General features: G+C 45.8%; 1 protein-coding gene across 16 annotated transcripts in view; it reads right to left on the reverse strand.

Annotated features, from left to right (window-relative positions):
* Positions 1-15,106, reverse strand: part of phldb1b (pleckstrin homology-like domain, family B, member 1b) — a 119,834-nt gene that overhangs the window by 93,573 nt on the left and 11,155 nt on the right. For 3 of the 16 annotated variants that reach the window (XM_080890225.1, XM_080890220.1, XM_080890206.1), the window contains exon 2: positions 13,973-14,156. The exons of 1 other annotated variant lie outside the window; for it this stretch is intronic. In XM_080890225.1, coding sequence (XP_080746351.1) covers positions 13,973-14,032 — 60 coding nt within the window. In that variant the 5' untranslated portion in view covers positions 14,033-14,156. Of the gene's footprint in view, positions 1-7,590; positions 7,716-12,373; positions 12,415-13,972; positions 14,157-14,947; positions 14,967-15,106 lie in introns of those variants that run through there. 12 more of the 16 variants (XM_080890210.1, XM_080890209.1, XM_080890224.1 and 9 more) reach the window with 11 other exon arrangements.

Raw genomic sequence — 15,106 nt, forward strand, 5'->3', positions numbered from 1 at the left:
AATACTGGCTCATTTATATAGTGCTAGATCACAGCAATAGTCACCTTTGACCTCTATGCCAATTACAAAGAGGAACATATAATACTGTTTCATTCGTTTACGTCTGCCCTCTCAGTGACAAGCAGCCTGCTGTAAAACAGACGAAATAAGGAGCTTGGAAAGAAAAGCATCTGGACTTCTTTACGTTTGTTGAAGACGTTTCATCGAGATGCTTCTTCAGTTCAGTGGTGGAGAGTCCCAGATTTAAGCCCTATGGGAGTGTCCCCCCAGGAGGGTCATGCACCCCCTGTTGGTCCTCTGTCTAATCACAGGAGCCAAGGTGTGAAAACAGGTGTGGGTCACAATCAGCCAAGGTTTCAGGTGAAACCTAGCCCCGCCCTATCATGTGACTTACTGAGGTCAGACAGCTCAGGAAGTGAGTGGGCGTTTGAGCCCATAATGAATATTCCACTTGTATAAAAAGCTGACACTGTTATGTGCTGAGGGTGGTGACCAGTGTAAATCCTGTGTGAACATAACAGCACACATGATTCTGGTTTCCCAGAGCTGTGGGCTCCAACAGCCAGAGGACGGAGCCCATCGGGGGCTCCATATGAGATGAACGAATGAGGGCAGATGAGGAGCAACGTGAGGAAGAGATAGCAGGATGTCATTTCTCTCAAGCCTCTATCTTGTTCAGCCAGCTGCCACAGCGCAGCTCTGCTTCTGTGCTCTGATAATGGAGCCAGCTGGCTAATCCTCCCCCTGCAGGGATATCCTTCCATGTCTTCTCTGTCTCTCCACCTTCCTTCACTAGACGCTCTCTTAATCATCTTTCCTTCTTAGAATGCTCTCAGGTTGCCCCTGGCTGCATGTTCTCTCACCTTTTCCTGCGTGGTTTATGCTAACTTTATATGTCATATATCTGAGAAATAATATGAAACAATACCCAGTGCAGTGGTTCTGCATGGTTTCATAAAACCTGCAAAAAGTCATGTTGCAAAATGTAGAGTTGGTTTTAGCAGTCGCATGAAATCGTCCGTCCTCAGGAAACCGGCGCTCCAAGATCACTCATGCCACTTCAAGCTGTTTACATGCTGTGGTGTTTGCTCTGCTGGATGGAGCCCAAGCCAAATGACACATTTTGTTTTTGGAGAGAAACGAAGGGCGGATCCAACGGCAGCATAAATGCTGTATAACAATCTGCAAATCAAGAGGAAAACTCCCTAAAAGGTTGACGCCGGCTCCACCGGACCCTCTTACATAACTGACCTGACCACTGACCATTAGCATCACAACAACAACGACAGTCTGCCTTTGTGGACACGTTATGTAACCAGATGTAACGTGACGTCATCTACAAAAACGTAATGAAGAGTCCACTTGAACTCTAGCTGCTCTGTTTGACTGAACAATTGTCCATTTATGCTAACAGGTCAAGCAGCTTTGCTAACTGCTGATAAAAGTGCTAATAAAGACAGAAGAGCACAAAGCAGGTCAGCACAACAGAGCAGACGTCCTGCCTAACATGTTTTTAACATGATGTGTCTGTACACTGGCACATGTTATGAAGAGGTCTGTAGACATAATAGGTTTTATTTCATAAAACAGACCAGCCTGCACAGGCACCACAGCTCCCACTTTGGTGCTGGCATTCAAACCCAGACCTAAACATAGCATTTACAAGTTTTACAAGGCGATCCTGAATAGCCCTGGTTAGAGGCGTCCTTACTTGTGGTGTTTCAGGGCTCGAAGAAACGACCGCTACAAAAGAGCTTCAAAGCGCTCTGACGGCTTCTGGAGCCACCAAACAACACAAAGGCTGAAACACCAGCTCAGTTTACACTCCTTAAAAATACGACACTTTTGGTGATGCAGACAATAAAAGTAATGAACTTTGGTGGTTTATTCAAACAGACTAACAAAAAGAGCTGCTCTGCATTAAAATGATCTCCGCGACTGTCCAAGCTTTACTTCTGAACAAGTAAAGCAGTGTTTGTGATGAAGGGCATGACGAAGGAGTTTAAAGACATCAGCAGCAGGAAGCGTGTGGAAGATAGAGGAAGACAAAAATACACAGAGACGCTTGGTTCTGCTGTCTGAGTGTCACTATATGTAGACTTCCTGTACAGCGAGACAAGCCAAGGTCCACTTCCTGTTGGTGGCACAGGCCAAGGTCGGGGTTAGCCTCTGCTGTGGGACCAGTCTGACCTCAAATATGAAAGTTTGTTATAATTTGGTTGGAGCTGTTTGGAAGAGCCGCTGCAGGGGTAACAGGGATCAAACTGCCTCCACGTGGTAACGATGCTTTTGTTTTTCCTCTTATGCTCACACTGGAATTACGGCCTTCTGCTGCACACGTCTGAAAACCAAAGTACAGATTACACCCGTGTGGGTGCAGAGTTTCTGAGCCTGAAGGTTGTTTACTTGTTTCTGGATTCTTGGTTCATTCACACAAATGAAAATTCACAAAGTGTTGTTCTGTTTTTCCTTGTTTTCATTTCTTTATTATTCTCTTATCTTTGGATGCTTTTTATTGGCAGCAGTTTGAGTTCTCTCTCGTCTTCCTGTTGGTGTTTGCTTAGTTTTCTTCTGAGTGTTAGTTTTACTGTCTCTGTCATCGTCTGATTGTCCTTTGGCATTTTAACTCCTTTCACTTGTGCCTCCCTCCCCTCCGATTGTGTATAAACAGTCCTGTCCTGGTTCTGCTCCTCCAGGAGCTGCCTTTCTTACCCTGGGATCAGCTGTTTTTATCCCTTTCTGTTTGTGGGGTTTTTCCTTGTTGGACTTTTTCTTGGGTTTTTAATCCACGGCTCTGCCCTCCTGTACTGGCCCAGTGACAACAAGTAGCTGGTGGTTTTTACGTAGTGGTGAAAAAGCCTCATGCAAAGGCACTTAGGAGAGCATTCAGTGATGGGCCAGAGCACGGCTGACAGAAGAGTGAATATCAGTCTTACATTCATCCGCGCTCCAAATACATTTTAATGTTACTCAACCAATATTTTGACGTCGAGAATCTGCTGCTGGCAGTTTCTGTAGGCTTCTAGTCGTGGCTGAGAAACGGCTCCAACATGAAAGTTGAACCGAGGCCTTCAAGGTACTTCTTAAAGTAGTGGACCAACTGTTTCCTACAGAGCAGAGATTTCAGCACAGTGTTGGCCACAGTCGATGTGTGGGTAATGTTAGCTCATTTATAATCAGCACAGCCTCAGGTAGAATTATATTCAGCTGTTTCTCTAGAGTTAGATGACATAATGTGTGACTGCAAAGTGAATAACACTTGCTTCGTTTATGAGCACAGTTTCTGCCCGACCTGTGGCAGATACGTCTTCTGTCGTTATTTTTCACTTTGGTCGATAACGTAACCACAGAAATCTCATCTTTGAGTCACTGTTGGCTAAGCTCTGCCCCAAGTGTCATAAATATATTTAAACTGATGACTGTTTATTATATCTGAAAATAATTTAGAAAATAAATTGTCTCACAGGTTGTTCCAGTGCCCCCAAGAGGCCACAGCAAATGCACTTCAGTTTGTGGAAACAGAGTCGTTGCTTTTTCAGTGTTTTTATTGTAAACATGAGGCTCAGTTATCCTAAGCAAAACTTAATCTGCTTAGACAAGCTCCTCGGTGTCCTTTCACTGGTACAGCAGCAGATTTGTTTGTTTTTTAAAATAAGATTTGGTTTGGAAACCAAATGTGTGAGAAACTGGCTTCACAGCCCAGTGTTGTTCAAATCAATGAATCGAAAACAACAACGCTCCAGGGCTGATTTTTTTTTTGCAGAATAAAGATCATTCATATTTATCGCTTGGCCAATGGCACGTCCCATTTTTGGTCTAAATGATATTGTTCCACAGATAAAACCAAGCCAAGCGCCACACATATTAAAATGTAAATCTCTGCACACTGAGATCCTGCTGTAGCCCTTGTAGTCTGATAGCGTGCGTAAACACAGATTTATTATTCTGGCATGAAACGCTGCTTGCTGGAGGGACGCCATCATCAGCAGGCAGCTAAACACACCAGCTGTCGTGTGTTACCACAGAGCGGTAAGAACACACGCAGACACACACACAAGTGGTAGAAGATGAGGGCAAAGTGAAAGAGTCTGACGTAGTGCGGCGGCTCTAAATCCTCCGTCATTCCCAAAGAAAACAAACCAATAAAGGTGACGCTATGGCTGCTGCCCCGGTGGGACAAGTGGGACAAGCAAAAAATGAACGCGTGTTCATGCTATAGCTAGCTGCGGCTAGGCTAACAGAAAAACGATGGAGATGTGGAATCAGGGTTAAGTTGTTCTCAGCCTAAAACCAAACTTCAGTCACAGGAATATGAAGGATCCACAACATGAGGCTGCTCACGTGTTTCTGAGCAGCTCGATGTCCACAGTGAAGCTGAAGAGCCCGAGACTGACAACCGCAAAGGGTTTTGGGGATCGTGTCCATTAAAAAAAGCACGAGACACCTGGATGCACAAACAGGGTCTTTATGTCATCGTGCATCTACCAGCGTGCCCTTTGGCACGAACACCATTGTACCAGCTGACGGTGTTGCACAGCCTGATGCTCAGGTGACTGCAGATGATTGCTGGTTACACCGAACAAACAGCAGACATGAAAAACTGTGTTTGTCATCAAAGTGTGAAACTGCATCTCAGCAGCTGTGAGGATCAGAGGGCTGTCATTATCACGTGCACATCTCCAGTGACAGCAGCGATGATACCTCAGGGCATCCGTGTTGTCATTATCCAAACCACTGATCCAGCGCTGCTAAAAGGCAGCTCTGACTAAGGTGCAGAGCTGGACCCACAGCACAGATGACTCAGTGTCTCTGGCTGCTGCTTTACTCCAACGTACGAGTGGAAGCAACTGCAAAACAACACATTTTTTACTTCTTTGAAAAGCGCCCTTGTGTTTGCTGCAGTAAGTTGTTGATTCATTGCCATTGTCCCACTGAGTTTGTCGGCTCATATTTTCCACTTGCTTGCGAGTTGTACAGGAATACTGCACCGGATGCTGGAAAGGTTCAGAGAGCTGAAAGTTTCAGTGAAACAACCGAAACGAGGAGAGAACGTCTTCCATTTAGGGCAACAAGGCTCAGGGATTGGCTGAAGGAGTACAAAAATAGCTCTTAATCTGTGGTCCTCACAGTCACAGCATTGGAATAACAAATTACTGAGGTGCCGTTTCTTTAGGTACACTCTTCTTTAGGTTTCCCACGGGCATGTTCCTGTAACTCCACAGCAAGAAAAAGCTTCCATTTTCAGCATTTAAGACAATGAGAAATTCTCAGCTTTGGAAGCTGTTTGAATTACCAGGAGAGAGTAGCCATGCATGCCTGCTTCACTCAACGCAAACAGCTGGTGACTGACAGAGACGGGCTTTTCCACGAACTCCTGATTTCTACAGTTTAGCCCTACACGAACAGCCTGCGTCACACAGCCAGCGGTCATTAAATGACATTATATGACAGTGAAGGCCTCTGCTGAGTGTGGCTGGATCAACATGTGTGCAATGTGACAAGCTTACCTTCACTGTTTTCATCATTTCTTCTGCTTGCTTTAGTGACTTTTAGTCTGTTTCTTCCCACCAAATCAATGCACAGATTGAAACTGGTTGACTAACATAACCAGTTCAAATATCCTGCTGCACGCTCAATCATCCAGGTAAGCAAATCCCAAATGGTTGATTCTGTTCATCTGGATAGTTATAGTTACTGGTCCAAGACGTCACTCATCCAGGTGACGTCTTGGACCATTCTGACTTTTTGGACCATTGATCAATGATCAATGGTTGTTGATCAATGCCAATTTGCATCTTAATGATCATAAGCTGACCTCCCAGCCCATCGTTCCTTCAGTGGGCTGGTTTCAGTTATTGTGTAAATGTCCTGTTTATAAGACTGGAGAAACCTGCAGTCAGCTGGATGATGATGAAACGTTTGTCCGAACTGAAAACGTCAGAATCAACCTTTTGGAAATGTGATTTTAGCCACATTAGAGTCCTAATAATAATTAACAGAACAGGATGCTCCTCTCCTTCATATTAACACAGACTTCTGCTGCCCAGCAAAGGTTTTAATGCAGTAGTAGAGTATAGTTAAAACATCGTAAGATATTTCTTAGTTTTGATCATATTTATTCTAGTAAACATCTTTTACACTCAGATGCTCTGTGATCAGGATCCTTTTTAGCTCTGATACCTGAGTATCTCGAGTCAGGTATCAGAAAGTAAAATGGTAAATGGCCTGTATTTATATAGCGCTTTACTCGTCCCTAAGGACCCCAAAGCGCTTTACATATCCAGTCATCCACCCATTCACACACATTCACACACTGGTGATGGCAGCTACATTGTAGCCACAGCCACCCTGGGGCGCACTGACAGAGGCGAGGCTGCCGGACACTGGCGCCACCGGGCCCTCTGACCACCACCAGTAGGCAACGGGTGAAGTGTCTTGCCCAAGGACACAACGACCGAGACTGTCCAAGCCGGGGCTCGAACCGGCAACCTTCCGATTACAAGACGAACTGCCAGCTCTTGAGCCACGATCGCCCCATCTGGAGCGCTCATGTCCAAGGTGGAGGAGAAGAGGGGCGCAGGGGGAAGATCAGCGTGGTATTCCTTTGCTCAGTGGCTCTGCTGACTCTTGGCTCAGTGTTTCCCAAAGACAGGCATTCCAGGCTTGTGGGGACAAAGAGGCCCTTTGAACCGCAGTAATCCTCAGGAAGAGGATCGAGAGCGCCGCCGCCTGCTGCAGCGCGCTGGACGACGCACACCGAGGGTCGCACACGCTCAGTGGAGCACAAAACACGGAGCAGAACCACGTATGTGTGGCTGTGAGACTTAAAGCTGTTTGTTTAAAGCACCACAAGTTTGTTGATTTTAGGCATCTTCCCATTGCTTGTTATTTCAGTGCTGCTGTATCGGAACGACCAACATGTTGGTGGAGTCACAGTCGGGCTGGGGCCAATGGATGGTTGGCATGGTTACACAGAAGTGTGTGTGAAAACAGCCCATCCATCAGCTTATCTGACTCAGGGTCACAGAAGGGCCGGAGCCTATCCCAGCTGCCATGGGGCGAGAGCCAGGTAACACTCTGGACAGGTAACCACTGACATGCTCACCATGTTCATTTTATTAATCATAGACCCCACTAGAGTCTGAATGAAGGATGAGGCAGGGTCAGTGGCAGTACTCCAGTACTTTATGCTAACAAGACCTACGTGGATCTGATGACTTACTTTGTATAGTAACACTGTACAAATAAAATGTGCATCAAGTAATCAAATACTAATGTAATCTAAATATTACTGCAGGTAATAATTTTACTTTTAAAGGCAGCTTACACAGTAATGCATCAGTAATCAAACGACTATGGTATTGCACTCCTGGCTCAGTTTTTCTGGAGCATCTAATAAACAGTCTACATGACACCGACATCACAGCCTCACAAACAAAAAGCCTTAATGTCTGAAGGCCGACCCAGAAGCACCACCATCTTTAGGAGCAGGTCCAGACATCTTCCCGTTCGTCACCAGACAAACGCCACACCATGTGTCCGTCCCGCTGCCAGTCACTTCAACACGCATACATTTGCAGTGTCACTCACCCTTCCCTCCCTCGCTTTTGTCTTCGATGCTGTCCTTCACATGCTCACTCAAAACAAAGCTTCAAATCCATCCGGGAGCCGCGTCTTGAAAAGTCCTCCACCAGGCTCACTGTGAGCGAAGAACATTGTTGGTGGTAAACTATGAAAGGAGGGAGTGACACTGAGGGGGTGGAGGCTGGGGTAGGGTGGGGAGGGAAAGGAAGGGCAGCGAGCAGGAGTGGGGGTCTGGAGGCGGTGTGGGATATCCCTTTGAGTCATGGAAACTGATCCAAAGAGCAGACGAGCTCACACACAGCCAAACAGCTCTGTGTCTGTATTGTTCAGTCCTGCAGCCCCGCTCACTGTGAGACGCTCTGGAAACACTGACTGGACGCCCCTCAGTCACTCAGTGGAAAACATGGATAATGTGCTAATGAATGCACACGTTCTCTGTGCACTTTCTTCCCTCCTCACATATTAGATTAAAACAAAGGACTTTCTGTCCTGCATGAAGCAATGAGACATTTCTTTAAACGTGTTCTTAAAGGAGTTTTGCTTCAGCCTCTCACGTCTAATCTCACCTGTAACATGAACAGAAAGCCTCCTTTCACACTGTGGCATGCAAACGCTGGCTGCTCTGCAGGTATGACAGCTAACACAACTGTTGATTGTACATTTTACACCTGTGTGCAGAGATTATCAACACATCTGAAACTCAGTCCAGTCCTAACTCATGCACTAGCATCAGCTAATGTCTAAAAGAGAAGAGCGACGGCTCGGACTCCACCTGCCTATAAAAAGCAGATATGGACATTTTTAAACCGCACGCGTACGTCCTGTTTATTCTCCTCACTGCTTTCACATTAAAGTTTCATGTTGAGATCTCAGACACACCCTTCAGCATCAGAGAGCCTCACATAGGCAGGTGAAAGAGAGGAGCGCCACGAGCTCATCTGTGTCAGACAGTGGCCAAAAATCCTTTGTTGCCATGGTAACCCCTGTGGGAAAACTGCACGCGTGGGTTACAGCTGCAGCATGTTTCTCCCAGCTGGTCAGGAGAAATAATTATATTAGAAACCAACAAAATCTGTTCACGTCTGAGCGTGCGAGCATCAGAGCGAGAGGTAAGAGAAGAGAGAGGAAGCTGAAGTGAGGCGAGCGGGCTGAGAGTGATCATTCTTTGTTTTGGGATGAGCTGCTGGCCTGCAGGCACGCCGCACACAAAAGACAAAAGACAATGAAGGGAGGAGAGAAAGAAAGGGAAATTTGCAGAGGTCGTATCGCAGGCTGCGTGCACAAACAGCAGATCACCGAGCTGTGGGCGTAACCTCTGCCGACTGCTCTGTCGGACAGTCCATCATGTTAAACTGAAAGGCCGGTGCAGGTTCCACTGTGGTGGGTCAAAACGCTGACCTTTACGGGGTCATTCGATTCGACTACAACCTGGATCTTACCCGGGCGTCGTAGGTGTGTATGTGTGTAACTGGACCCTACCTCCTCCGTCATGGCTGCGACTAATCTGAATGAAACTTGGTTACACATACAAACACTATTAAGACACCTATGTTTTTCAGAAGCATTTGTTGTAAATGGCAGTTCTGTTGACTCTCGAAAACATCGTTCCCCTGCGTTTCTTCCACATGTCACATTCAACATACATCAACCACACGTAGCTTAATGGTCACACATGGTGGAACTTTACTCAACTCGCCACTAACTCTGGAATAAAGACGCAGCTTCCTCCACACTACTTCCTGTCAGTGCCGATAGCATCACACTGTACGATTACCTGTTACGATGGGCGGTTTGATCAAAGGTACTTTAACTGATCTGAAGATGACAGTCCTGGTTTACAGAAGTAAACACAGAGCCTGCCTCAGGAGGTTGATGTTGGTGGCACAGGTGTGTCACGCAGGAAGTCGTGGTTCGAGTCACGCTGGGACTGCTGCTTTAGCCTGCTCAGCCCGTGAGCTCAGCACCCTGGAACTTTCTGTTTTCAGCTTAATTTCACATTTTTCTCTTTCTGATTTGTTTTGTTGTTATTTGCTTTTTTACAGCTGTTGTAACTCACTGTGTTTTAGGGCTAAAGACTACTCGGAGAGGCGCCTGCGTTCCCCTAAACGTTATTTTTAGGCCTTCAGTTTAATCTGAGCAGATGCATCTCAGTCAGTTTATACTGTCCCAGGGGGTTTAAACCATGCTGTAGATGCGCCATTACCACAAACCCCTCCAGAAACCTGTGATGTAAACTGCTCGTCATATCTACTGCCATTGGCCGGTTCAGTGTGGTTGACTCCTCTGATGTACTTTTTAAATCCCTCGGTGAGAGAGTAACAGTTATAGTTACTGTTACTCAGTAACAGTTATTGTTACCGAGTAACAATAACTGTTACCGAGTAACAATAACTGTTACTGAGTAACAGTTATTGTAACAGTTACAGTTACCTCACCGACCGACCACAGTATGTGAGGACTCAGGGCTGTGTGTCGGACAGGGTCGTCTGCAGTACGGGGGCCCCACAGGGAACGGTTCTGGCTCCGTTCCTCTTCACCATCTACACTGCAGACTTCTCCCACAATTCCACCCAGTGCTTCCTGCAGAAGTTCTCTGATGACTCTGCAATAGTCGGCCTCATCACTGATGGGGACGACAAGGAGTACAGAGGTCTGACCCAAGACTTTGTGGACTGGTGCCAGCTGAACTACCTCCAGATCAACGCCAGTAAAACCAAGGAGCTGGTGGTAGACTTCCGCAGGCACAAGCATTCTCCACTGCAACCACTGAACATCCAGGGTATGGACATTGAGGCTGTGGACAGCTACAGGTACCTTGGTGTTCATCTGAACAACAGACTGGACTGGACTCATAACTCAGACGCCCTCTACAGGAAAGGGCAGAGCAGGTTGTACCTGCTGCGGAGACTCAGGTCGTTTGGGGTGGAGGGCCCACTCCTGAAGACCTTCTATGACTCTGTTGTGGCTTCTGCTATCTTTTATGGTGTGGTCTGCTGGGGCGGCAGCATCTCTGCTGGGGACAGGAAGAGACTGAACAGGGTGATCCGAAGGGCCAGCTCTGTTCTAGGATGCCCTCTGGACCCAGTGGAGGTGGTGAGTGACAGGAGAATGGCGGCTAAGCTGTCATCCCTGTTGGACAACGTCTCCCACCCCATGCAGCAGACTGTGACAGCACTGAGCAGCTCCTTCAGTGGGAGACTGCGGCACCCACGGTGTGGGACGGAGAGATTTCGCAGGTCTTTCCTCCCCACTGCTGTCAGACTCCACAACAAAGACTTTAACTGAACAAACACACACATCCACACATGTGCAATAACACTAAGTGCAATAATCTTTTCTGGCATCGTTGTATTTTTACTCAGTTGTATATAGCATTCGTATTCTATTTTTATCTTATTGTATATTTTTATTCTATTTTATTCTACTGTATATAGTATTTTATTTTATTCTATTCTGTACAGCTGTGTACTGTATTTATTCTTATTGTATTCTAATTTTTGCCTCATAACTTTTGCACTGTCCACTTCCTGCTGTGACAAAACAAATTTCCCACGTGTGGGACTAATAAAGGTTATCTTATCTTATCTTATCTTATCTTATCTTATCTTATTGTTACTCAGTAACAGTTACTCAGTAACAGTTATTGTTACTCTGTAACAGTTACTCAGTAACAGTTATTGTTACTCAGTAACTGTTACTGAGTAACAGTTATTGTTACTCTGTAACAGTTACTCAGTAACAGTTATTGTTACTCAGTAACTGTTACTGAGTAACAGTTATTGTTACTCTGTAACAGTTACTCAGTAACAGTTATTGTTACTCAGTAACAGTTACTCAGTAACAGTTATTGTTACTCTGTAACAGTTACTCAGTAACAGTTATTGTTACTCAGTAACTGTTACTGAGTAACAGTTATTGTTACTGAGTAACAATAACTGTTACTGAGTAACAGTAACAGTTATTGTTACTCAGTAACAGTTACTCAGTAACAGTTATTGTTACTGAGTAACTGTTACTCAGTAACAGTTATTGTTACTCAGTAACTGTTACTGAGTAACAGTTATTGTTACTGAGTAACAGTTACTGAGTAACAGTAACAATAACTGTTACTCAGTAACAGTTATTATTACTGTTACTCAGTAACAATAACTGTTACTCAGTAACAGTTACTGAGTAACAATAACTGTTACTGAGTAACAGTAACAGTTATTGTTACTCAGTAACAGTTACTGAGTAACAGTTATTGTTACTGAGTAACAGTAACAATAACTGTTACTGAGTAACTGTTACTGAGTAACAGTAACAGTTATTGTTACTCGGTAACTGTTACTGAGTAACAGTTATTGTTACTCAGTAACTGTTACTGAGTAACAGTTATTGTTACTGAGTAACAGTTATTGTTACTGAGTAACAGTTATTGTTACTAACAGTTATTGCCTCACAAATGTCAGCAAATTCCTGAAATCAGAAACAAAAGCGTGAGCTTTGTATTGTTTCTGTGATTGTGCAGCGTGTCTGAAACACCTGGACACGATCGCCAGGTAATCGACACACACAGATGATGCTAACTGCTAACACAGGCTCTATAAATCGGACTGAGGTCGATTACACTCAAGAAGCTTCCCACTGAGGAGCGCTCTGATGCTAACGGCCTGAATGTAACGGATGCTCTCATCACTGCTCCAAATCTGTAACCCACAACAGGCAGCATTCATTAATCTACTCACACGGGGTCTTGCACTGAGTTGCCACGAGACAGTATAATTTGTATGAATTATAAGGCTGTTACCGTCCTCTGCTGGTGAATGCCCAGCACAGTCGTCTCCTTCCACAAAACAAAGAAAATAAATCCAACACAGATCACGTTTGAGGTCAGGAGTATCGCTGTCAGCAAGAGTAGAGCTCCAGGAGCGTGTTCAGGTCCAACACGGCTGAAATCGGTATGAGAATGGGACTGGGTGGATGTTTGGGGGTGGATAGAGTGCCTCTGTCCTGGCCTGATTATGCTCTCCACAGAATGAGCTCACATAACAAAGGATTTATTATCACTAGCTGGAGAGTTGCTGCAGTGTGGGAACCCCGCGCTGCCGTTTCCTCTGCCAGGCACCCAGAAAGCTGCGTTCCAGCTCTGATGGGTTTGACAACAGCACAGCCTGTATGCGTCTCTCTCTCCCCTTTGGTCCATAAAGCAGCCAATGTTTCAGAGACAGCTGCCTCTCACAGGCCCAGGCTCCTGCAGGTACAACTGCAACTTTGTGCTAAGACACTAACTGGCTGGACACAGTATTGACTCGACACTGTGTGTTTCACTCTGTGAAAAGACGCCTGATGTTCAGTTTAGTTACATTTCCTGAGCTCAGTCCAGGATGTCTAGCCTGTGGTAGGATCAGTAGCCTATTCTGGCTAATGTTAGCTAGCTTTGGCACTAAAGTATAAGTATAGAGTCCACTTTTTTCAGTAAACATGTCGCCTGGTTGGCTATGTGAGCAGGTGATTGCTGTGAAACTAAATCCTGAGAGTCACAGGATGAAAGGATCAAATGTATCTGTGGCTGTTTGAAGCTGCAAATATATATGCATGGGATCAAACACAGAAAGCTGCATTTGCATCCGGTTAAAGTTGCATATGTGCTATTTTTTTGTTTTAATCTACACATCTGATCAGCCAGAATTGGGTCCTTTAGCTATTACATTAGCAAGTAGTAATCCAACAGTTACTCTCATGAATTAGCCTTGAGACGCTGAGCTTCACTGTGTCTGTGAAAGAAACCAAGAGAGGAACTGTGCTTCTGCAGGAGGAGGTCAGGAGTGTCAGAGAAGGATGTGAGGCTGCTGCAGGACATGGCTGAGGGCAGTGACACAGTGAAGTCGTGCAGTAGGAATAACAGATGGCTCTGAACTCCTTATTTGCAGTGATGATGGACAGGTCAGCAGATGGGGTCATGCATGAGTCCCTGCGATCTGTGGTGAGAGTGGGGAGCAGGTGGAGGCAGACCATATGATCGCGAGAGGCACCAACTTTGACAGAGGGGAATTCAACTCATTTCATTAAAGATAAATCAATAAAATAAAAATGTGCTCGAGTTACAAAAGTGCAAAAATGTGTGTGTCAGATTTCAGAGGCAAAGCTGGAGACAAACAGGACTTTTCTCCAGGTCCAGATGTGCGTCGTTGAACTGGCCACACACCAGCACGGCTGACTGTTTGCTCCAGCAGATCCAGGCTTTAAAACGATAATATATATATATATACACACATCTCTTCTGCTCACTCGCAGCAACAACGTGAGCCTTCTGTGTCTTTGTCAGTGCTACCGTCTCCAAACCGAACAGCAGGTCTCACTGCCATCTGCTGCCCTGAACTTCACCTCCACGCTCTCTCTTCCTCACCTGTCTTGTGCACTCTCCGTTACTGTGGATGGTTGACCCCAGGTATTTCATCTCATCCATCTTCACTATCTACTCCATGTGCGTTCACCTTTCTGTCTCGCTTCTGTTGACTGTCATTCTTCCAGAGCATGCCTCCACTTCCCCAGTCTCGTCCACCTGCTCCCTACCACAGAGTGTTAGTGGCCTGAGAAAAATAAAAACCAGCAGTCAGTGCACGGTGCTGATGAGAAGATGCTCCGTCTGGTCACATACTCTGTGTCACTACAAGGCACCCTTTCACATGCACACAGTCATTTGATGGAGCAGAGCAGCTCTGAATGCAGCACATTCACATCTGGATTAGTGTAAGTGCAACATGTCAGCCAGCGCTGCTTGTTTGGCTCAGGCTTTGCAGAGAACAGGTCCCACCGCCAAGCTCGGCCTGTTGAGTCTGTATCACAGACACTAACCGTGCAGGCAGGACAAAGACCAAATCTGAAGGGAGCAGCTGCAGCAGGCTCAGCATCAGTGTCTCTGTTACTGGGTTATAAAATCTCATATGGATGTCTTCCAGTACAAACGAGTAGCCAGGTACTTATGAGAAGTGTTTTCATAAGATGATGTCATACAGTACCTCATTTATTTTCGTCACTGATAGTAACGTCAGTGTGAGGCGCACAGCTGGAAAATGTTACCAAATGTCGCTCTGGTGTTGCCAAGAAATATGAACAGCCCCTTCTCTAAGAAATACTGAAACCACAGAGAGCTGATGAACCGCCTCTCACTGGAGCGACGCCACCGCTCGACTATCACAAACACACCTGGAGCGCCATTTGGTTCAGAATTGATCCAGTTAGCAAGACTGCAGCTCCGACTTACTGTAGACGTGTGAAGTCACAATAACCACATGAGCTCACACGCCGTGAAGTCCGTCACCACGTTTGCACCATGTTCTGCTTCCCTCTGCTCCAATGTTAGTGCTCATGTTGAATTTACCTGATGCAGATGTGGGAGGGTCTGTGCAGTGGGAGGGTCCAGTGAAACCACAGGTCTAAACAAACATGTCGCTGATGGTGTGACAAAAACCCCGAAAAACAAAAAAGCCACAAACAAAGAACGTGAGCAGGATGCACACAGGAAGCTGCTCTCTCTCCT

Source organism: Rhamphochromis sp. 'chilingali', assembly GCF_963969265.1.
Source record: "Rhamphochromis sp. 'chilingali' genome assembly, chromosome: 8".
NCBI classification, from domain to species: Eukaryota; Metazoa; Chordata; class Actinopteri; order Cichliformes; family Cichlidae; genus Rhamphochromis; species Rhamphochromis sp. 'chilingali'.